The sequence below is a fragment of the Crotalus tigris genome, unplaced genomic scaffold (assembly GCF_016545835.1).
Source record: "Crotalus tigris isolate CLP2741 ecotype Arizona unplaced genomic scaffold, ASM1654583v1 scf7180000018040.1558517, whole genome shotgun sequence".
NCBI lineage: Eukaryota > Metazoa > Chordata > Lepidosauria > Squamata > Viperidae > Crotalus > Crotalus tigris.
The window spans coordinates 85,880-110,454 of record NW_024096790.1 but is presented as its reverse complement, the minus strand read 5'-3'; the positions used below and the strand labels follow the sequence as shown (position 1 = coordinate 110,454).

Sequence of the window (24,575 nt, the reverse complement as noted above, 5' to 3'; positions counted from 1 at the left end):
TCTGGGCAATGTTGAAGAGTTTCCAAATAACTTTAGTTCATCATAATTCTTGGTAGAAACTTGAGAAACTTAAGACTGAACAAGTAGGAAAGGCCTGTGCAACACAGCTTTTGGAATTTTTTTGAATCCTTTTTACTGGCAGAAGCAGAAAGTCTGTATTTTCTTCTATATAATAAGGAAAAGCTGGTCACATAGCAAGAAGAACTGATGGCAGGTAGACCAAAGCAATCATAGAACGGATCCCATTTGATAAAAAGCATCCATGAGACAACTAGAAGATGGATCGACGACATCAGCAATTATTGTGGGCCCAATTGGCAAAAGAAAGCTCAGGACCGTATTGATTGGAAACATGCATTTTCATTTTGCGGTGGATAGACAATGGCTAAAATGATGATGAATAAGAAAATGTGTTTGTGTATGTGTGTGGTTGGATTTCTAATCAGAATTGGTGATTGTTTATGCGTGTTTTATGAGTGTATGTAAGTCTAATCAGGATGGGTCCATGTGTTTCATCTGTTTATTCTTTCTTCATCCAGATATGTACTAGGAAGAACAGAGTGATCTGCATGTGCTCCCTTCTGCTGCTCTGGAGGATAAGGGCTGGATGTATTCTGTATCAGTCCCCTGCACTATGATTTTATTTCCTAGAATATTTTTTTTCTAGTCCAAGCTGGATTTGACCATTTTCAAATTATTTCTTTTACCATCTTCTCTTGTCATACCAAATTATTTTCTGTTTCAAAGAGTTATCTTACTCAGAGATAGAATCGTAAGACCTTTTTCATAATTTCTTTATAGTATTCTATTAGGTTGGAAAATATGAAAATCTGATCCCTCGCTTACCCCCATTTTCAACAGCAAAATGCCAAAAGAATCAGATTGTCTGGAGTTTATCTTATTCTGAGTTGTTTCACCACTTTTTTGAAACATACTAATATACTGAAGTTATGAGTCATAACACTTTTGACTAAAAAGAACAAAAATTCACCAAGTTTGTTATCCTAACCTCAAGATTAGGATAGGGGATGGGGGAGGGAGGGAGGAACACAAGCATTTGTTTAAGCAAAGCCCAAAGCAGTTTCTTCAGCCCCACACCTTCTCATTAAAAGCCTTGTCTTTAGATGTGAGATTGATGAAAGATGTAAGCTAATATGGAGGCTAGAAAAAGGCTCATGGTAAGCTTGTCTCTAGTGAAAATAGAGAAAGGCAATGCCTGAAAAGAGGGCTAACGGGACATCAGGTCAATGGAGAAGGAAACTGTCTAAATCTGTACTGGAGAATGAAGCTCATTTCTCTGAAATAAAAGTGAGGGAGGGAATGCTGGAATTGGGATCCAAAAATCTCCAGAAAAAGCAAAGGAGTAATATTAAATTGCTCTTAAGCACATAACTAAAAGATGAAAGTCTGGAAGAAGCAAGTATTATCTAAATAATACTCAATCAGAGGGTCCTGAACAGGGCTCCATCAGAATTTTATGCTATATTTTATGCTATATATTGATTGTTTCTAGCAATTATCTCCAACAGCTAATAATTATGTGTATGAAGTTATACAGCAGTAAGCCACAGGTCCTGTCCATTGTGGATCTGTGTTTGTCTCCACACAACATTTTATGGAAGACAGATATTGAAGATCCTGTTTGCAATTTCTTGTGCTCATTGACTTGGATATTTGACTATCTAAAAATTAATCAAATTTTAAAAAGTTCCTTTTTGAAATTCTTAAACTATATTTTCTGCTTTGGTTTGCAACTCATGAAAAAGGGAGTGCTTTTTTTCTCAGCATGTAGCTTAAAGCTACCCAAACTAGGTAATATTACAGAATTTATGTTTTGTCTTCATTATAATAATCCTCATTATTTTAAGCCTAAGTAAGTGTACACAATTAACATCAATAAGCATTGGTGGTATGGGATCCTTATATGTCCCACATCCTGGGGTCATAAAGGAAGTTGTTACATAAACCCATACCTAAGCAAATAGGTGATGGCAGTTGGAAGTACTACAAAGCCCCTATACCAGAGGTGTCAAACTTGCAACGTCACATGATGTGTTGCGACAATCAACTTTTTTGCCATTGCCGGCAATGAGGTGGGCGCGATTTTGCTATTATACATCCGGCCCGTGGGCCGGCAGTTTCACACCCCTGCCCTATACTATGGCAAAAACATGGAACAGGATCTGTAAAACTCAGGGGACTGGGAGGAGAAAGGTGGAGACTATCTGTTACATTGTGGGCCCATGCTTTTGTTGCTTCCAGAATAGAACGCTGTGAAATAATTTGATAGATGAAGTGTTCTTAACATCTCCATTCTTGTGTTAAGAGGGTTCATTATTCTCTCCCTTTCTTAAATTTTAACATCCATGTTAGAATAGCTGGCTATGGTGGCATAGAAGAACTGTGGCATTTTGATCATTATGCTTCAGTGCTGAAAAATAATGGATTTCATTTGCTTTTCTACTGATTTTTTTCCTATAGAAATGCTAGTGCATTTTAAAGATAAATTCCCTTGCTTTATGAGCATAGAAGCCATTGTTCAGTGCAAATGACAGCAAAGACTTTTATTAATTCTTTGTATATTGGATTTTAACATATCTATCTATGCCTAAGTTATGCCATATAAACATTATCAATTTTAACAACTTTGAACAGGAATAAATAAAGTTAAAATGTGACTCTTATTTTTACAACCTCTTTCCCTTCTATTTAATTTATTTATTTCAATATTTAATGTAAAATGCTGTTCTCCAATCATTATTGATCCATTTGATTTCTAGTTTCCTTGTTTAATTCATCATTAAAACAGTTCTCACATGTCACATTGAGCACTTGGGTGATTTTATTTAGCAGAATGAGGAAGGTTCATCTTTCCTAATCAAAGCTCTATCATTATCATCATCAAGAACTACTGTATGAAAAAGGCTGGAGAATATAGATACTCATATGTTAAAATGGTACTTGCCCAGCATTTCATGTCCATGGATACTTACATGATAAGCTTTTGACATGTTGTTCCCCAAATTAATTCAGCACTGAATTTACTTGCCCTTTATAATTTACTTTTCAAATTCATTTAAGTTATCTCAAATTGGAGAATGCATCAAAAATATGGGGTCCATGATTCCCATGGAATTGAAATTTAGCAACGTTTATAAATATTTTATGACATAAACATTATCATAGTTATGACATAATACAAAAATGTCATAAAATTTCTTTAAACCAAAACATCCATAAAACAAAGTGCCTAATCATAAGTGCCTAATTGTAGAAAGTTGCTGTTGGGTAGCAACATTTCCAAAGAGTTCAATCCATCAGTGATAATAAAAAAATTAGATCAGGCTTTGAAAATGGAGATTAGAAGATACATTTTGAAAGCTAAGATGTTTTATGGTTCTAATGGGTTTAATCTAACTTTATTTCACTATTTCTAGTAGAAGAATTTTGCCATTAGAAATACCTGATCCTGATCATATGGGCAAAACAAAGTTTTTATGCACTAACATGCCATTCCATATCAATCTAATGATTAAATCTTGCAAACACATTACACAGTGCAGAATTCTGATGTGTGCAGAAATGACAAATAATCCTGGCAGATGAAGATTTCCTGTAACAAATCTCTGAATAAGCAGTGAAGAACTTTTCACATATACACTCAAAAGCAAATGTTTGTTTCTGAGCATTCATTAGAATTTATTCTATGATTTGTCTGATTCTTGACTGCACCTCCTAACACAACTATTCTTTTGTGGTGTGTATGTGTGTGTGTGTGTTTGTATGTATATAAACTGTTTTCCTGTGACATACTCTAAATGAAAAGAATAATAGCTTAGCCTTTTGAACAATTATTTTTTTTTGCTGAAAGGGAAATTAATTTCACACTGCCAGTTGATCCCATGAGTAGTCTTTTGACCTATACAGAGAAAATCGTGGTTTGTACATGCCATCTAATGTAAAAACACATTTGATATAGGGACTTCTAGCCTGCTGCACAACCTCCTTGACTGCCATCCTAGAACTAGAGCAATGAGGATAGATAAGCAGTTAATCAAAAGAAGGATGACAAACAGGGTAAGCAGTCAATGGAAGTAGCTATTTCAGTGATATGGGATGGAGAAGGTCCCAGATGGGCTCAAAGAGATGTCTTTTTCACACCAACACTTGTACTCTGTGCTGAAGCCGATAAGCTATGATAACACAGCAGCTTTTAAAACTAAATTATTAATGAAGCAAATTTAGTCTGTTGGGTGTTTTGTTTACTTTCTTGTGCTTTTGACACATATCGCTGAAGCTTTTAAGTGTGGCTACATAAAATGATACCACTGAATTGTCTTCAGCAGGGGTTATTGAGCAAGAACAGACCATTATGTGCAAAATGCAACACCATATTAACTGCCAGCAACAAAACTGCCAGCAACTAACCTTCTTCAGTTAACTGTCTTTGTGATTTGATCTTTATCTTCCCATACTTACTGACATATTCCAGTCATTAATGTTTACCTATCAGTACTTGTCTCTGCCAACCTATTGCTCATAATTCCCAAAGCACCTACACCACCTGCAAATCCATTTTGCCTAGATGAGGTTGTTGGTCTGCGAGAAGGAATTTCAGGCAATTGTTTTTGTATGACACCAAGTGATACTTTGTTAGAGGCTAAGAGTTCTTTCATGGAGAACATTTCACCAGATATTCTGGATCCTTCTGTCTCACTGTCAAGGACACCATCTGACTCAAGTGATAAATTGCGCTGGGTCCACACAGTCTCTGGCCTCACAACATTTTTCTGTGGCCTCAAGAGTCTTCGGCACTTACGACGTGTACTGCCCATTTTCTTTAATATCCAGTTTAAGAATTGTTTTATAATAATGGAGATCACATTAAATAAGGAATAGATAAAACATATCCCCATGAATATAACAACACCATTGCCAAACCGGTAAAAATGTTGATTTTTGTAGTATGGATTCCAACCACTCACCATATCACCAAAACCAATAGTACTGAAGGACACAAAGCAATAATAAAGGGAATCAGAGTAACTCCATCCTTCTGTTGCTGAGAACATAGCAGAGGCACTACAGGAAACAATGACTGATACCAAACACAAGATAAGCATGACATAATACACAGAGGGTTTCCATCCATCTAAGAGGCCTACTTCATCAATCTCAGCCTGCTGGACAACTCCAGGAAGTTTTTGCTTTAGCTTCCTTTTATGGTAAATCTCCATAACATATCCTATGACTGTGATCAGACGCTCCAGGAATAAGTTGAAGAATAAGATGGTTGCTGCACAGCCAATAAGGCCATAAAATATCAGAAAAAGTTTGCCTGGTCTTGTAATTGGTGTGGTTCTGCCAAATCCTGGAAGATAAAAATAGAAAAATGTTATGTAAATAAGATTTCTGAGCAATAAGATGTTGCACATAAGAAGTCAGTGCATTATTAAAGTTGTCTATTGGTGGTAATATTAGAATAGTTATAATATGCATTTATGTAAAAATAGTGCTTCATAAGCATTATTCCTCATAAGCTTCTGATCACTATTAATATACCAATGTGTGCTAGCTTGAGAGAGTGATGGTACTGTCATGGCTCAAATAAGATTGAAGTACGATCCAGCCAGATTGGGTGTCCAAAGGTAATGGCATTCAGAAATGAAGACTGGGGAGAGGAAAATCAGAAAGAGATTTGTAGGAAACATCTATGACATTTAACACCAGTTCCACAGCCAGGAAGTGAGATTTATAGCTGCCAGTCTAAGTGAACACAAATAGATTAGAGGAATGCCAATAAATTATTCTTTGGACCACATTTTTTTGTCTTTTCAAAGGGCAAGTCATAGTAAAATCCTGAGAGAGCACTAGACTGCCTTAAAGATTAACATATACATTATAAATTAGAGCATATGTTTTAAAGGACTATATACCTCCTTTAATTTCATTGCTTATTTGATTTTTAATCCCATTTTTTCCACCATGAGTTCAAGATATGATATACAGCAGTGATGGTGAAACTTTTAGAGACCGAGTGCCTAAACTTCAACCCAAAACCCACTTATGTATTGCTGGGTGCTGGGTGGACATGGCCTGCTGGGTGGGTGTGGCTACAGTGGTCATGGCAGATGGGTGGGTGTGGCCAGGGTGGGCATGCCCAGCTAGATGTTGCTTGTGGGGACAGACGCCTGTGAGGGCCGGGCAGGGTTGGGGGAGATCCAAGAGTCTCTGGCGGGTGGGGCAGTGGGCAGGAGGCTCGTCCTGCGGGGTGAGGCAAGGCAAGAGGAGGCAGGGCGGGAGTGCCATGTCGCAGGGCAAGGCAAGGCAGGGGCCAGGGTGGCCGCTGCCTGACACCATCGTCCCCTGCACACAGAGGCCAGCGACCGCATGGGTGCTGAGATGCATCCGGCCACGTGGGACTTCGGCAAGTTAGCAGGTGGCTGGTTGAAGAGGACGGTTGCCATCTCCGGGGCATGGCGCACGTGCCCTCAGAGAGGGCTCTGAGTGCCGCCTCTGGCAGGCGTGCCACAGGTTCGCCACCACTGATATACAGCATTGTCTCCTCTAATTTTACCTCACAATAATAACTTTGTATAATAGACTGGGTTAAGAGAGAGGGTTGGCCCAAAGTTACTCAAATAACTTCAATAGTTGGGAATGGACTAAAATGTTGTCAGTCCTAGTCTCCTACACCAGGGCTTTTCAACCTTTTCACCCATTGTACCACTTTTAGGATATGGCAATATCCGAATACTACCAGTCGCCTAGCAAGGTGTCAAAAACATAATGACAAAAAAGGAAAAAAAGTGATGAAGTATAGGTAGTCCTCAACTTACAACAGTTTGCTTAGTGACTGTTCGAAGTTATAGTGGCACTGAAAAAAAAACAGCCACAGAGTCAGCCTCTCTATTCTAGGGGCTTTTCAACCTTTTCACCCATTGTGTCACTTTTAGGATATGGCAACATCCAAGTACCACCAGTTGCCTAGCAAACTTGGTGATCCCCCCCCCAAAAAAGGAAAAAAGTGATAAAGTACAGGTAGTCCTCGACTTACAACAGTTCGCTTAGTGACTGTTCGACGTTACAGTGGCACTGAAAAAAGTGCCCCCCCAAGCCACAGCTGAGCAAGACACCTGCCTGCCTGCCTGGCGGCGCTCTTCCTCCTGTCCGAGGTTTCCATTGTTGTGAGCATTTCTGTTGAGGATTGGCAGCGGGGGTAGGGTGGGGGGTGTTTGGTTTTTATTTCCCGTCTGCTGGGTGATTGCAGCAGGTTTTGGTCACTTCACATGACCCTGGGACACTGTGACTGTCATAAATATGAATCAGTTGCCAAGCATCTGAATGTAAATCACAAGACCCTGGAGATGCTGCAACATTCCAGCTGTTTGATACTTCTTCTGGGCTCAGCAGAAGCGCTAGGATCAGTGCCGAGCTCCAGCTGGAGCCTGACATTGATCCTGGTGCTTCCACTGAGCCCTGACAGCCATGCAGCTCCAGCCATCTCTTGCTCAGGCTTGTGTGGTGCTGCCACCGGTTCAGCTCATTCCCCTCCCCCGCTACCACTTTTCTAGGATGGTCGCGTACCACCTGCCAGGTGCCAATGTACCACAGGTGGTACTCGTACCACTGGTTGAAAAGCCTTGTCCTATACTACAGTTTCTAGTGGAGGTAGAAATTATAGATGGACCTCTCATATAGTTTCTAGCGGAGGTATTACAGTCTCTGCTATGAGTCCTGAGAGTGGTGATTCTATGGAAACCTTTTATGGACTTTTTGCTAAAATGAAAAAATATGAAATGGTGATTTTTGTATATTCTAATTTAAAAAGTTTAAATATAGGACAGAAGGAATCTCTGTAATCTAATCTTAATGAGGGTGGAGATATAGTTTGTATACTTCAAAAAAGACTGAAAGCTATTTCTACTTTTTCTCCCTCTTTCTCTAATTGTATTGCTTTTTGTACCTTTTATTTATTTTCTTTTTAACTTTTCTTTTTATGCTTTCATGTTTAACTTTTATCTAGATAAAAACTTTACTAAAAATTATATACAAAAAAGGAAAAATTATGATAATGAATCTACCAATTCTTGATCAACAGTGAGATAGTCTGCATATAAATTTAAAAAATAAATAAAAGGTCTTAGATACTATGGAAATCTATATAAATAAAATGTTCTCATGATAAGAAGGTCTAAAGCATTTTGCTTTTAGAAGGTACAAAATAGTACCTTGAGCTTAGTATTTATTTAAAAAATGTATATGTCATCCAACTCCTTCACTGTGACTCTAGGCAGCTTGTAGGAATAAAACCTCTAATTCAAAATTCAATACACCTCCACTTTCCTGACGATAATATTTAACACCGACTTCTTCAATATAAATCTGTTCAATACTACACAATCCAGTATTTTTTTCCCTGATCCTCCTTTCTTATCCATATTTTTTTCCATTTCCCCCTCATTACACAGTTACAATTTTTGGTGTTGTTAATGTATACAGAGTTAAATATAAACATCTTCAACATATTTTACTAATATCATACAAATAACAGTAATATCAGTTCATAAATCAATAATGGCAATTCATTAATCAATATCCTGTTTTTCGTGCCCTTGTTAAGGTTTAACTTCCCATCAGTATTTGAAATACCTTTATCAGTTATGATTTTCTCAATATTAATTATATTTATGTAGCTAAAAGTTTTATTCATACAATTCTCCTCTTATCTTCATATTTCCCATATCAAAAAGAGAGAAAAAAGGCTATCTTAGTTCTAAATCATAACTTTCATTATAAAAGTCTAATTATATCTAAGGATCATCCGTTCTTTTAATCTTATTCAAACAAGTATTTAAACATATAATGCCCCCTCTAAAAGGTAAAATCTTCTGTTTTTTAAATCTGACTCTATTTTTGTAAAAATTGCTTGGCGTGAGGAAGACAATTTAGGTAAGGTATTTTTTTGGGGGGAATTCCGCCCATTTATATTCCTTAAACCACTCCCAGTTCCTTTCTCCCTCCATTTCTCTTTTCATTCCGTCTCCCAAGTTATGACATTTCCCCAAATAGCGCTATATTCCATTTTTAAAAATTTTCTTCCTTGCCATCAGATATATTTTGCAGACCTAAGAGGTAAAAGGTCTTTTGCATTTTCATTGTTATAGCATTTCCTTTTATCTCTTCCATCTCTAAATCCATTTCCTGTTTTGTCTTCTGATTTCTGGTTTATTTGTTCATATTTTGTAGTCATTATCTGGGAACTTTATAATTGTAGATTTATCTTGAGATTTGCTCGTTTATATTGTCTAAATTGTTTTTAGTCTCATGATTTCTTTTTATGTCCTCTTTGCATTCAACAATTGTTTGGTGAATCAGTTGTAGTATAGAATAGGTGTTTTTTTCCTGAGGCATCATTCCTGGAGATCCTCTAGTACATGGGTCGGCAACTCACGGCTCCGGAGCTACATGCGGCTCTTTCAGCCATCTCCTGTGGCTCCCAGCCACGTGCAGTGCCAAAAAAAAACCAGGACTAAAAAAGTTGAACCAATCAATTCAAACTTCTCACGAAAGAAGTTTGAATTGATTGGTTAAACTTCTTTGGTTTGTGGGACGCTGTTCGCCATGGGCTCGACATAGACGGGAGGGGGGGAGAAAGACAGCTCCGGAGGAAGACAGCCCTTTAGCAAGAAGCCGGCGATCTGAGCGGAGTGGCATGGAAGACCTACTGGTTGGTGTGGGAGGCTCCAGCGTTGCCAGTGAGCAAGGCCTGGCATCTGCAGCCCAGTTCTACACCCCGACGACCAGCTGGACTGGCTTTCACTGCTTCTTTGCAAATGAACGCAAAAGGTTTTGATCGCCGCTTAGTTCGTGCTGCCCAGTGTCTGCTTGCCTGTCTGCCTGCCTGCTTGCAGGCCTCCGTGCTCCTTCCCCGAAGCATGCAATTGCTCAGAGCCTGTCCCAAAAGGTGCTGCTTCCCTGGCAGGAGCCGAGTTTGCAAGCCTCGTTGGCAAGCCGGGAAAACCGAAGGTCCAGAGGATTCCCTCCTGATACGAAGGTGCAGTGTCTGGTCCTGGGCTGACGGGGGAGGGGGTGGGGGGGTATCTGGGAACTAAAAAGTCCTTCCTGCCAGGGAAGCAGTACCTTTTGGGATGGGCTCTGTGTAATTGCATGCTTCGGGGAAGGAGCTTGCCTGGCAGGAGCCGAGTTTGCAAGCCTTGTTGGCAAGCCGGGAAAAGCGAAGGTCCAGAGGATTCCCTCCTGCTTTCGGGGTTTTTCTCGCCTGCCTGCCTGCGTGGAGAACCTGCGCCTCCCCTTCTCCTGCAGCCGGGGAAAGAGGGCCAGCCCCGAGCCTGTCCTGGAGGACTTTTTAGTCCCCAGATACCCCCCACCCCTCCCCCGTTAGCCCAGGACCAGGCACTGCAGCTCCGGATCAGGAGGGAACCCTCTGGACCTTCGGTTTTCCCAACTTGCCAACGAGGCGTGCAAACTCGGCTCCTGCCAGGAAAACTCCTTCCCTGAAGCATGCAATTGCTTAGAGCCCATCCCAAAAGGTGCTGCTTCCATGGCAGGAGCCGAGTTTTCAAGCCTCTGTTGAGGTAGAATTCAAATCACAGGCATTGAGGAGTTTTAAATATTCACACCAAGAAATCAGACTCAGTGAAATCAGCGAGACTTCCCCCATGTGGTATGCATAATGTTGCCCCTCAACCCTCACTGAAGCCACTAAGCAAATGAGGGATTCCGTCGTTGGCAACATTACAAGCCGATCCTGGGGCTTCAAGTCAGTTGCGCCCATTTAACCCACACGTAACTGCCGCCCAGGATCAGCTCCTTAAGAAGCTGAGAATTCCCCTAAAAGTCAGTTAAATTTAAAACATTTAATACCGTTAATGAAGCCCCCTAAGCATTCTACGGGTGGGAAGATCCCTCGCACTCAGCTGTTAACTGGCTCTTTTGTGGGAGGGGTTGCACAGGGACCGTTGATTGGGTGATTCCATGGGAGAGAAGAGGCGGGGCATTATCTCCACAGTTACAAGGGAACACAAATCACAGCGGAGCTTTCATCTTGTACTGTTGCTAAAGTGAAACCCCGCTTGGCCTCATCCTGCAGTAAGTCTTCCCTGGGCAGGCCTTTATCTGTGTTCTGCGCTGGCAATACCCGTGAAAATGATTTCATCGAAATCATTTGTGCCGCCCCTTGCGTCTTAGTCACGATTGTCAAGAGGGGATGAAGTACCACTCTGTGATTGTTGGGGAGGGAAGTGTCATTCATTTACCATATTTTACCTTGCTTTTTGGTCAATTCACTCAATTCAGAATCAAGCCCTGTTATGTGTGTGCGCATGTGCGCATATGCGCACATGCATGCATACATTTTGCAGCTCCCACAGTTTTTTTTTGTGAGGGAAACGGATCCAAGTGGCTCTTTTACTGTTTTAGGTTGCCGACCCCTGCTTTAGTATCACCAGTCTCAGTACTAATAGATCAAAGTTTCATCTACTTTTCTGGTCTTTATATGTATCCTTTATGATCCAATAAATTCCAAAGTATAGGTTTAGTTCTGAAAGCAATATTTTATAATGATCCTTTATCTCAAGTATACAGATTGTCAGTCAGGCAAGGTTGTAATCCACAATGTTTGAAGTGTTCAAAATGTTCAACCTCTCTGAAAACAGCTCAAAAGCCTCTTCCAGGCAGGTGTAGTCTAAGGTCAAAATTTTCTTTCTCTCTCACTAGCTCTTGAAGTTAAAAGTCCAAGCTCAGTAGGTATTTATAATCCAAGAAGGTCAGGGTGATAAATATGTCAAAATATTTTCCTTTATTGCCATCTGTTCTCCTGAGCTAGGAATCGCCAAGCATCCAGGAAGCAAATTATAGTGCTATACACAAATCCACCACTAGATGTCATTCCAAGTCCATTTTCCCCTCTTAAAACAAAGGATTGATTTCTTATATTTTGCTTCAATGTTTTTTTTTCAAAGAGAAAATCTTAACAGTTATCTCAGTTCTCAAATTTATCAAAACTGTAGCTTTATGTTACTTCCACTTCAGTATTGTATGTTTCTGTCCTCCATAAAATTAAAACGCTGCTTCCGTTTACATTCGGAGGTTTTTAGCTTCTTGGGAGCCTTTCCCAGGAAATTCAGTTGTAAATAGTAAAGAAAGATTCAATATTCTCACCCAGTTCTAAACATGCTGTTTATGAGTATTAATTGGTGCTTTTTTCTTCTTTGGTTGTCAGCAGCTAATGGCCGGCCACAGGAATGTATCTGGTCTTTCCCCTGCCAGTTTGGAGGGCTTTCCTTGGATTGAACGGAAGGACCACCATATCTCCATGATCAACAAGGCACTCCTCCTCCTCCTCGCCTCTTCAGGGTGATTTTAGGTCCTTTTTGGGGCCCGTAGCAGGGCGAAATCAGGCGCAGAAATTCCTGTGTCCTGTCCGCTTCAACGCAAACTGGAAGTCCATATTCAGGGACTTTTGAAGAGTATAAAGGTGGAGGCCAATCTTATTTCCATGGGGATGATGTTCCATAGAGAGGGAACCACCATGGAAAAGTCCCTTCTTTGTGGTCTCACTTGGAGGATCTCCTTAATGAAGAGGACCTGTAATAAACCATGCCTTCCTGATCTGGTGGGTCAGATAATTGTGACTGAGAAAAGGCAGTCCTTCAAAAACCTGGCCCCAAGCCATGTAGTACTTTAAAGGTGATAACCAGCATCTTGAAATGCACTCAGAAACAAATCAGCAACAATGCAGCTCCCACAAGTTAGCTGACATGTATGCAATCTAGACACAAAACCATGCAGGCTGCTGCATTTTGAACCAACTGAAGTTTCTGAATAGTTTTAAAGGGCAGGCCCATGTAGAACATATTGCAATAGTCAAGGGGAGAGATAACTAGGCCATGAGTGACTGTGAGCAGGGCGTGTTGGTCCAGGAAAGGGTATAACTGATGCACAATCCACAATTGTTCAAGGGCCTTCCTGGCCACAACTGTTACCTGCTCCTCAAACAGGAGTCACCAGTCCAGGAGAACCTCCAGATTATGCATCCGGGACACTGCAACTCCATCCAACACCAAAGATGGCAATTCTCCATAAACCAAAGAGCCCCAACTACAGAGCCAATGTGACTTGCCAGGGTTCAGTTTCAGTTCATGGCTTTTTAGCCTCCAGTCACCATGAGGGTGGTCACAACATTATAAAACTCACCTAAGAGCTGATAGATACAGCTTATTATTAGCATACTGAGTATATCTCATCCCTTTGTGACAGATGCAGCTTCATGTATATATATTATATAGAGGTGGAGAAAATACCAAACTCCACAAAACCTTGAAAAGCATGGGTTAGACCTCTCATTTTTTTAAAAAAAATTTATTTTTATTTTATTCAACAAAAGTTAAAATACAAAACTCCGAAGTTTTTTTAAGAAACAAAGAAAAAAACACAAAACAAACATTAAAAAGGTGTATTAAAAAAACCTATAGACATATTATTCCCTCTAGTTGAATACTTATTAATATATTACAACAATATTAGTTTCCTACTCCTTGCAAAACAGCACCCCCAAATTTAAATTACTAATTCTATTTGCAAGTTATTAATCTGTTATCTATATAGTATATTAATAACAAAATAGTTAATGGGAAGAACAATAATAATAAAAAGTCAAGATTAAAATTTCAAAATCCTCATTAGCAAACAGTTATTGTTACTCTAATCAGCGTGTACAAAATTTACCACAGCTTCTTATCTATCCCAAAACATCCCAAGAGTGAACACTGATTTGTCCTGGATCAAATATCTATGTTTGTTTCTTAATAACATCTCTTATCAATTGTTGTCTGATTAAATACAATAGGTCCAATGTCCAAAGTCAGTCTATCTTCCCAAAAAAGGTCCAGATGGAATTGTTTTCCAGTTAACTGTGATAAATCCATTCCCTAGTCTTCTTCAATCCTCTAAGGCAGTGGTGGCAAACCTATGGCACGGGTGCCAGAAGTGGCACTCAGAGCCCTCTCTGTGGGCACACGCACCGTCGTCCCAGTCCTAGGCCTTCAGCTGGGTTTTATAAAACCTTTTCGCTTTAGGCCTCCGCCACCATGTACAAAAAAAAAGATTCAATCAATCAATCAATTTCAACTTCTCAGGGAAAAAAAAGATCTTGCAAAGTTGGAATTGATTGATTGAACTTTTTAGTCCCACCCAGTCTGCTGTTACCACCGCAGCCACACCCACCCAATGGGCCACACCCACCTGGCACCCAACGATGCATAAGTGGGTTTTGGGTTGCAGTTTGGGCACTCGGTCTCCAAAAGGTTCACCATCACTGCTCTAAGGAAAACTGATTTATCATTTATCCACTGAGTCAATTTTCTGCTATTGTAAAAAAATGCAGGCTTGAACTTCAGGTAGGCATATGCAATCGTCTCAGTTAGTTCTAAGTCTGTAAAATCTATATTTCTTCCCAGTGAATCTGCTACTTTCAGATTGCATTCCTTTTGAGTCTGATTTATTTGTAGTTACACATATCTGAATATTTTCTGCAGCCATTATCATTTCATTAAACTTTTTTTAAAAAAGCTTTCAACTAGGGATTGCATGTTACCAAACTATCTTTTTTTAGATGTCAGCCTTTCCTCATCTGTAATCAGATACATTGTTACTTGGTAGATAAGAGAATTTTTCAAAGACGGGAAACAAGAAACGTTGAAGTAATATCCCTTAGAAAATAGAGAAAAGGGGAAGATATTTTCTGTATATTTCAATCCAAAGTTAAAAGAAAGATTAAAAAAAGTTCCAAACTTTTACAAATTAATGAAATACCAAATTCTAGTAGTGAATGACCAATAAAAATGTAAATCAAATAAAAGCATTTCACCACTCAGGAATATGTTGTGATTTTCTTATAGAAAAAGAAATTTATCTAAAATAAAAAAATGGATCAAAGGAGACAAACCAAAAGAAAAAAAAGCCCAGATAGAGTCCAGCAGGGAGTTATAATAAATCATCATTCAGCCAGATAGTCAACAGAGATAAGAAACTTTAAAAAGTGAAGTTAAAACCCAGGCAGGCTTAAGAAAATGAACTGCTGAGAGGAAAGATGAGTGACCAGTGACTTTCCGACTGCTAATACAGGGAACTGCAATCTTCTATGGTCCACAGTCATCCAAAATTGTCACATTCTTATGTGTTCCCATTCAAATCCAAGAAGCTGCATTGCCAAAGAACCAGCTTTGGCAGCAAAATCAACAAATCACCAGAAAAAAGAAAGTTCCTATTATTCAGCAGCCATCTTGGGGGACGATGGACCTCTCACTTCTGATCAACATCAACTGGAAATGGCTACAGAAAAAGAAAACAGTGTCTCCCATTTTCAATTCCCAAAGCTTCTCTAGAAGGATAGCACAGTTAATGATACTGAGTGCTTCTGGGAGATCAAGCAGAGTGAGAATGGACCATTACTCTTATCCCACTCCCGCCAGAGATCACAAAAATGCTGCTTCCATCCTATAGTCAGGCCTGAATCCCAACTGAAAAGGGTTAATTTGTTTCATCTGGGAACTGCTAGAGGTACAGCATAACCAGCTTCCCAACAACCTTTTCCAAAAAGAAAAGATTGGAGACAGGACAACAATTATCCAATAGGTGGAATCCAGCATAGTCCAGAGCCTCTTTAAAAGGTTGGAGCACCAGCGTCTCCTGCAAAAAAGCATTAATCACAAGAACCCACCCACATATCATCTCCCGAGAGGCTTTCCCAAGCCAGGAAGAACAGGAATGTAAAGCACAAGTGGTTGCATTCGCACACCCTAGGATCCTATTCACTTCCTCATGAGCAACAGAATCACACTATTCCCAGCTAACTGGGCAAGCACCTGACCCAGGCCTCTCCACTGGATCAGTAGCCACACCGACATCTAACTGGGAATGAATTGATTTTGTCTTCCAGAAAAACATCAAATGCTTCAATGTGGTCTTGCAGGTAGATGTCTGTATCCTTCTTACCCAGAGGGAAGGTCACTTTATAGAGAGTTATTATGCAATTATCTACAAATGCAATTGGTGCAGAGATGCAGTTAGGCTTTGCCACCTGAATCACCATGAAATAAGGTTTAATAGCAGCTCTTACCCATGTTCAGTTGAGTTTGTTCTTTGTCTTCTGTCAAGGCACTCTACACATCTCTTATTCTATGTTATCCCTCTCAATTCCTCCGTATACCACAGGAAATGATGAGATCCATGAGTCAGGAGAGACTGCATGGGTGTGATCTTTTCCAAAGCCCCTATCACCACCTTATTCCAGGTGGCAACTAGAGATTGGCAGGCATACACAGATCTTCAATTATAACTCCATTCTTTTTGAAAATCATACAGTTCCATTAGTCATTGGGGGGGGGGGCATATTGATCTAAAAGGTCCTGCTTCCCTGTGAAGGGATATGCCTTGAGAGAAGCTCATAGCCCCAAAGTGAGACCTGACCATGACAAGGGAACCAAGGATAGTGTTGTGTCCTGAGCTTGCTGAAGCATTCAGCAGGCTCAGAAATGTTGTAAATGGTCCCGGGCAGACCAAAAGCTGTCACCAGGGATGGATCAATTGAATAAGTCCTACCTATATTAAAAAAAAGGAACTAAAAGAATTGAAACTTTGACTTAGCCATATCTACATGTCTTTTGATTAGCACCTACTCAGTAAGCTGACCATAGCAGCCAATTAAACTTTTATTAGTTCTAACAGGATTGCTAACATCCATAATTATTTCAGGTCTTAAGATTAACTAAAAGTTATAGTCTGCCTACTTCACCTTTTGTTTTAATCTGTCTGGTTTAAATGTGTTCTAAAAGGTGTCTATGGTTCAGTATATTTTGGTGATGTATTTTTGCTATTAATTACCCAGGGAGAGATTTTTATTCAAGACAGGAAAATACAGCAAGTTTTTAATCTAAAGTTTAGAGGAATTCACAAGAACTGGCAAAATAATTAAAAAACTCAGTAGTAATTTGAAATTAAATTTTAAAGAAATAGTAAGCCTTAAAACAATTTTAGTATAGTTGGGATAAATAGTACATGTATCTGATGTACACAATTCTTTTTTTTAAACTCTTAGGTTCAGCATAAATGTAAAGCCATTGAATATATTTTTTGAAGAGTACCTAAGTACCTAAGGTATCTCAGATATGCACTTAAAACAGCGCTCCTCAAACTTTCTGGCATCAGGGACCGGTTTTGTAGAAGACAATTTTTCCACAGATGAAGCTTCACTCGCTCACTGCTGCTTGTGGGGTCCAGTTCCTAACAATCCACTGATCAGTACTCTTCTGAGGCCTGGAAGTTGGGGACCCTTGCCTTAAAAAGATTGAATACATCAAAGCAATCTGTGAACCAAGCAATTTTTACATTTTCCATATGTAGCAGGACAGCAACTTCCAGGATTCCCACCAGCATGGGCAACAGTTGGGAATGGTGGTATACACCACTACAGCCCACAATTCAGGAAAACATAATTACTTGCAACTCTTCACTTTCAGGTACAGACTGAAGACTAGTTGCATATTTGAAATTGTCCTTATTTAGAGTATAACATTAAGTATGATTTTTATAGGGGATAATGTTAAACATGATACAGTATTTATTAATTTAGAACAGACATGTCAAACTCGCGACATCACGTGACACCATGCAAGGTATTGGAATGGTTTTGCCATTGCCGGCAATGGGGTGGGTGTGGCTTCCGGATGACGCATCTGGCCCGCAGGCCAGCAGTTTGACACCCCTGATTTAGAATATATTTATTATGTAGCCTGCTTTTAAGTGACTTCAATTGTACAACTCTAAGCTTCATATAGCAATATCTTTGAAAAGTACATTTTAATATACTGCACTTAAAACAAAACTCATATAATAACAGTTTAATAACCTGTCTTAAACGTCAGAAATGAGAGTTCCCTTTTATAAAGCACTGTGTTCCACCAGAACAGAATTCCTGCAGAAAACCTTGCATCAGAGTTCCTTTCTGTCTTATCACATGTAGAATGTGGATTCTCAGCAGGCACATCTTATATTGGAAGAATCCATTTTGAGTAAGTGGTCTTGAAGATAACAAGGCATCAACTCACATAGAGATGGATAATCAACACTTTAAATTATCTTAGAAATCAAGTGGCAGCTAATATAACTCTTGGGATGTGTAATTGGGCTATATTAAATGGTTTGGCACAGCTTTATTCTGTTCTAGATGTTTCCGGATGATCTTCAAGTATATTGCAATATAAAATTCATTACATTAGTTCAACCAGCAGGTGACAAAAGCATCAATGACTGATGCCACCATTTTCTGTTCTAGAAACAACCAGAAAATAGTACACAAACTAAAGCTCAATAAAAACCCTCCTGGCCACAGCTTCCATAGATGTTTCATAATTTTAAAGACAACAGAAATCCCAAGCTGTGCAGTAATTTATCTTGAGAAACAATCCTATCAAGAACTAAAGCTAATACAATATTATCCTGAACTTAGCCTTTAAAGCAAGTCATTCCATCTTCACATGTTAAATCTTCATGTGTTTCACCTACATCCTTAGAGCTTCAAGAACGGGGTCAACACTTCCATCCCATCTTTCAAATGGTCTGAGAGAAATATATGAATCTAGGTATAACCATCAAAATTGATAATAGGATCATAGGGTTGGCAGAGACTTTGGAGGTCTTCTAGTCCAAACCACTGCCCAAGGCAGAATTTTATACCATCTGGACAAATGGTTGCCAATCTTTTCTTGAAAATCTCTGGTAATGGAGCACCCACCCTCTTACAAGCTTCCATCCATTGCTTCTTGTTCTGCCCTCAAGTGTTAGAGAGAATAAATTGATGCCTTTTTACTTATGACAGCCCATCAGGTATTGGAAGATTGCTATCAGGTATCCCCTAAACCTCCTCTTTGTTAGACTAAACATACTAGTTCCCTTAGCCATTCATATAATTTAAACTTCAGACCTTTATCTTCTTTGTTGCTCTTCTCTGCACTCTTTCTAAGGCCTCAACACCTTTTTTGTATTGTGGTAAGCAGAACTGCTCCTTCATGGATTACTGCCTTGTCGTGGCGTAGGAGCTTGCGTAACTCAATGAAGCTATGAGCTATGCCATGCAAGGACACCCAAGACAGACAGGTCATGGCAGAGAGTTCTGACAAAATGTGATCCACTGGAGAAGGAAATGGCAACCCACTCCAATATCTTTGCCATGAAAACCCCATGGACAGTACCAAAAGGCAAAAAGATATGATGCTGGAAGATGAGCCCCTCAGGTCGGTATCCAATATGCTACTGGGGAAGAGCAGAGGGCTAGTACTAGTAGCTCCAGAAAGAGTGAAGTGACTGGGCCAAAGCCGAAAGGACGCTCAGCTGTGGATGCATTTGGTAGTGAAAGGAAAGTCCGATGCTGTAAAGATCTTTTCTCCATAGGAACCTGGAATGTAAGATCCATGAATCAAGGCAAACTGGACATGGTCAAACAAGAGATGACAAGACTGAACATCGACATCTTAGGAATCAGTGAACTAAAATGGATAGGAATGGGTGAATTTAATTCAGAGGACCATCAGGTATACTACTGCGGGCAGGAATCCCTCAGAAGAAATGGAGTAGCTTTCATAGTCAATAAAAGAGTAGGAAAAGCAATACTGGGATACAACCCTCAAAATGACAGAATGATCTCAGTGCGAATCCAAGGCAAACCATTCAATATCACAGTAGTCCAAGTCTATGCCCCAACAACTGGTGCTGAAGAGGATGAAATTGACTGGTTCTATGAAGCCCTACAGCACATTATAGAATCAACACCAAAAATGATGTCCTTATCATTATGGAGGATTGGAATGCTAAAGTAGGAAGCCAAAAGATAACCGGAATAACAGGCAAGTTTGGCCTTGGAGCACAAAATGAAGCAGGGCACAGGCTGATAGAATTTTGTCAAGAGAATACGATGGTCATAGCAAACACTCTTTTCCAACAACCCAAGAGACGGCTCTACACATGGATATCACCAGACGGTCAACACAGAAATCAGATTGACCATGTGCTCTTCAGCCAAAGATGGAGAAGCTCTATACAATCAGTAAAAACAACACCAGGAGCTGAGTGTGGCTCAGATCATGAGCTTCTCGTTGCAAAATTTAGACTTAAATTGAAGAAAGTAGGGAAAAACACTAGGCCACTCAGGTATGAACTAAATCATATCCCTGATGAATATACAGTAGAGGTGACCATAGATTGAAGGAATTAGATCTGATAGACAGAGTGCCTGAAGAACTATGGACGGAGGTTCGCAACATTGTACAAGAGGTAGCAACTAAAACCATCCCAAAGAAAAATAAATGCAAGAAAGCAAAATGGCTCTCTGAGGAAGCTTTGCAAATAGCTGAGGAAAGAAGGGAAGTGAAAGGCAAAGGAGAAAGAGAAAGATACACCCAATTGAATGCAGAATTCCAGAGAATAGCTAGAAGAGATAAGAATGCCTTCTTAAATGAACAATGCAAAGAAATAGAAGAAAACAATAGAATAGGGAGAACCAGAGATCACTTCAAGAAAATTGGGGTTATGAAGGGAACGTTTCATGCAAAGATGGGCATGATAAAGGACCAAAATGGCAGGGACCTAACAGAGGGAGAAGAGATTAAAAGACGATGCAGTAAAAGTGCTACACTCAATTTGCCAGCAAATTTGGAAAACTCAACAGTGGCCATAGGATTGGAAAAGGTCAGTTTACATTCCAATTCCAAAGAAAGACAAAGCCAAATAATGTTCAAACTATCACACCATTGTACTCATTTCACATGCAAGTAAAGTTATACTTAAAATCCTACAAGCTAGACTCCAGCAGTATGTGGATCGAGAACTACCAGAAGTACAGGCAGGATTTCGAAGAGGCAGAGGAACTAGAGATCAAATTGCCAACATACGCTGGATCATGAAGAAAGCTAGGGAGTTCCAGAAAAACATCTACTTCTGCTTCATTGACTATGCTAAAGCCTTTGATTGTGTGGATCACAACAAATTGTGGCAAGTTCTTAAAGAGATGGGAGTACCAGACCATCTTATTTGTTTCTTGAGAAACCTATATGCGGGTCAAGAAGCAACAATGAGAAATGGACACAGAACCACTGATTGGTTCAAAATTGGGAAAGGAGTCCAGCAAGGCTGCATTCTATTGCCCTGCCTATTTAACTTATATACAGAGCACATCATGAGAAAGGCAGGGCTAGATGAATCAAAAGTTGGAATTAAGATTGCTGGGAGAAATATCAACAATCTAAGATATGCAGATGACACCACTCTAATGGCAGAAAGTGAAGAGGAACTAAAGAGCCTATTGATGTGGGTGAAGAAAGAGAGTGCAAAAGTTGGCTTGAAACTCAACATTAATAAAACCAAGATCATGGCATCCAATTCCTGGCAAACAGATGGGGAAGAAATGGAGGTAGTGACAGATTTTATCTTCCTGGGCTCCAAGATCACCACAGATGGGGACTGCAGCCAAGAAATTAAAAGACGCTTGCTCCTGGGGAGGAAAGCTATGGCAAATCTAGACAGCATACTAAAAAACAGAGACATCACCCTGCCAACAAAAGTACATATAGTCAAGGCCATGGTTTTCCCAGTTGCAATGTATGGCTGTGAAAATTGGACCATAAGAAAGGCTGAGCGCAAAAGAATTGAGGCCTTTGAACTATGGTGCTGGAGAAGATTCCTGCGAGTCCCCTGGACTGCAAGGCGATCAAACTAGTCAGTCTTAGAGGAGATCAACCTTGACTGCTCTTTAGAAGGCCAGATCCTGAAGTTGAAACTCAAGTACTTTGGCCACCTAATGAGAAGGAAGGACTCACTGAAGAGCCTAATGCTGGGAAAGATTGAGGGCAATAGAAAAAGGGGACGATAGAGAATGAGGTGGCTGGATGGAGTCACTGAAGCAGTAGGCGTGAGCTTAAATGGACTCCAGAAGATGGTAGAGGACAGGAAGGCCTGGAGGAACGTTGTCCATGGGGTCGTGATGGGTTGGACACGACTTCGCAACTAACAACAACAAAGCAGAACTGGATGCAATATTCCAAATGTGGCCTCACTAGTGCAGTATAGAGGGGTACTATCACTTTTCATTATCTTGATGCCACCCCTGTTGATGTAGCCTAGGTCTACACTGATTTTTTTGGCAGCTGCAGCATATGCTGACTGATACTGGTCCACCGGGACACCTAGATCCTTCTCACAGGCACTCCTATTGGGCCAATTACCTATCCTGTATTTGTGCATACTTTGATCACCCTTGAACTGCATCGTGTTCAATAAGGCCCAATGCTAAGTCTGTCAAAACACTTTTGAGTCTTGAAACTATCTTCCAAAGTGTTAGCAATTCCCCCTCAGCTTTGTGTTACCTACAAATTTGATTAACACCCTGTCAATCCCTCCACCCAGGTCATTTAGGAAGATGTTGAAGAATACTTGGCCTAAGACAGAATTTTGAGGTAATCTATTGTATGCTTTCCTCAATGTATCTGTAGTTTCATTGAGGTGAGTGCAGTAGGTCAGCCAACTTCAGATCTATCTAATGGTGGTACTGTCTATCCCACATTGTTCTATCTTACCAAAAGTAGGCTGTGGACGACCTTATTAAATACCTTAATAATATTATATATCAAACTTTCCAATGACCTCTCTCAGCAACTTCATACGGATACTATATAAAATGATGCCTGCATAGTTTTAAGTTCTTTTTTTTGTACCAGAAATTCTGAAACAAAGCATCAAAATGACTGGAATGACTACAAATTTCAAACTTACAGTAATTAGTAAAAGAAATACAGTTACATTGAATTTCACTAGCAATTCATTTTGGCTTGGTCTTTGAGAAGAGTGACAGCTTCAATAACAAAATATACTGAGCGATACCAGGATAGAACAAATCTAATTTCACTTCATTTACAGTTAAACCTCATTAAAAGCAAATTAAGATTATTATTGTCCAGTCATATATTTTTTTACTTCAACAACATTAACATCTCCATTTTTGTATCATCTTTGCGATGTCTCTGGGGAAATCACTTAAACCTTTTTGGGGACACAGATGGCTCAGGAACCATACACTGTGTAAATATGCTTTATATAAATTTATATCAAGTTCTTTTGTAGTACATATGATTCAGAAGATCCTAACATTAAGACAAATAGCACATCTCATTTGAAGGCCAGGTTGAACAAATAAATAGCTTCTTATATTCGGATCTTGAATAAACAGGATCTCTAGTTGCAGATATTCTGTGTTCAGCTATTTTCGGTGAATAGTGTGAAAAACTAATAGTAATTATCCAGTAATTTAATGTGTACAAGTTGTGACTTGTACCAGTAAATAGTACCAATGCAATAATTGGGCTTCTTTTCAATAACTGGAGGAGGATATCACAGAAAATGTGCTTTCCCTGACAATCGAACCCTTCCAGGATCAGAACATTCAGAACCAAGCTGAGTCACTCCCTTCCCTGTATGAAGGTCTTTCATTGTTGCTAGAATTCCTCTGAGTTTTCATTAAAACTTTTGATAGGATTGCTGCTTGCCTAAATTCTTTAATCACCGAACAATTAATAAGTGAACTTTTCAAATTCAGCTTGGAGATCTGCATATGGGGATAAGACATTACTTGAAACAAAAAAAGAAAAAAGAAAAAAAGGCTACCCTGACTATATGCTGCGATGAAATAGGAGATTACTTGCACTTTACTAAAGCAAATAAGATTCCAAATACTAGGTGACTAGAATGGGTAACCATTTCATAACAACTGTATCTGCTTTGGGAAGTAAAGTGCTATCACCATCCATTCAATTACAGCTAGAAATGAGCTGTGCTTAAGTAGTGTTGCAAGTGAGCCCTTACAGTCTCTGTAAATATTTTGTGGAGACGGGACTCAAAATAGACCCTCCAGTTTGCTTTTATTTGATATAGACATATAAAGTTCCTTCAATAATGTTGCCGATCTATCCCTTTTCCCATTCTTTCTTCTCATGACAGCTGCCCTTTATCTAGATACAGTAAACACAAAAACCATTTTGAAAAATCTTAGTTTTCTCCATACATACAAACACAAAACATGAAAACAACTTGGATGACATCATAAAGAGTCACACAAAACAAGACAAACAACTAGCAATATTATACTTTACAATGCATAAAGAAGCGATGGATAGCCTAAAGTCCATAAAGCATGTTTCCCAAACCCTTTTTAGGTGTGTCCCAATCTGCATGCTGCATCACTAAAATTCATAAGGCAAATAATTTCTTTTTACACACACCCTCTCCAAAAATATGATGGTAGGAATCACTAAAACTAATTCAGAAACAATAGACACACAGCCTTGAAATGCTTTTCTTGAGGTACTCATTCCATACTATACTTCTGTAAAGCAGCAGTGCTAAGTTCCTTTAACATCAATCCTGCACTCTTAAGAAAGCAAGCAATAATTTCTCAGATACCAGTATGTGGTAGTCAGTAGGTAAAATTATGGATTTAATGTGACTTTAAG

General features: G+C 39.5%; 1 protein-coding gene across 1 annotated transcript in view; it reads right to left on the bottom strand.

The window, feature by feature from the left end:
* Positions 1-2,537: 2,537 nt before the first annotated feature.
* Positions 2,538-24,575, bottom strand: part of KCNK13 (potassium two pore domain channel subfamily K member 13) — a 30,210-nt gene continuing 8,172 nt past the window's right edge. Inside the window, exon 2 of the mRNA XM_039346927.1 lies at positions 2,538-5,371. Within this exon, the coding sequence (XP_039202861.1) occupies positions 4,503-5,371 (869 nt within the window). The 3' untranslated portion in view covers positions 2,538-4,502. The remainder of the gene's footprint in view (positions 5,372-24,575) is intronic.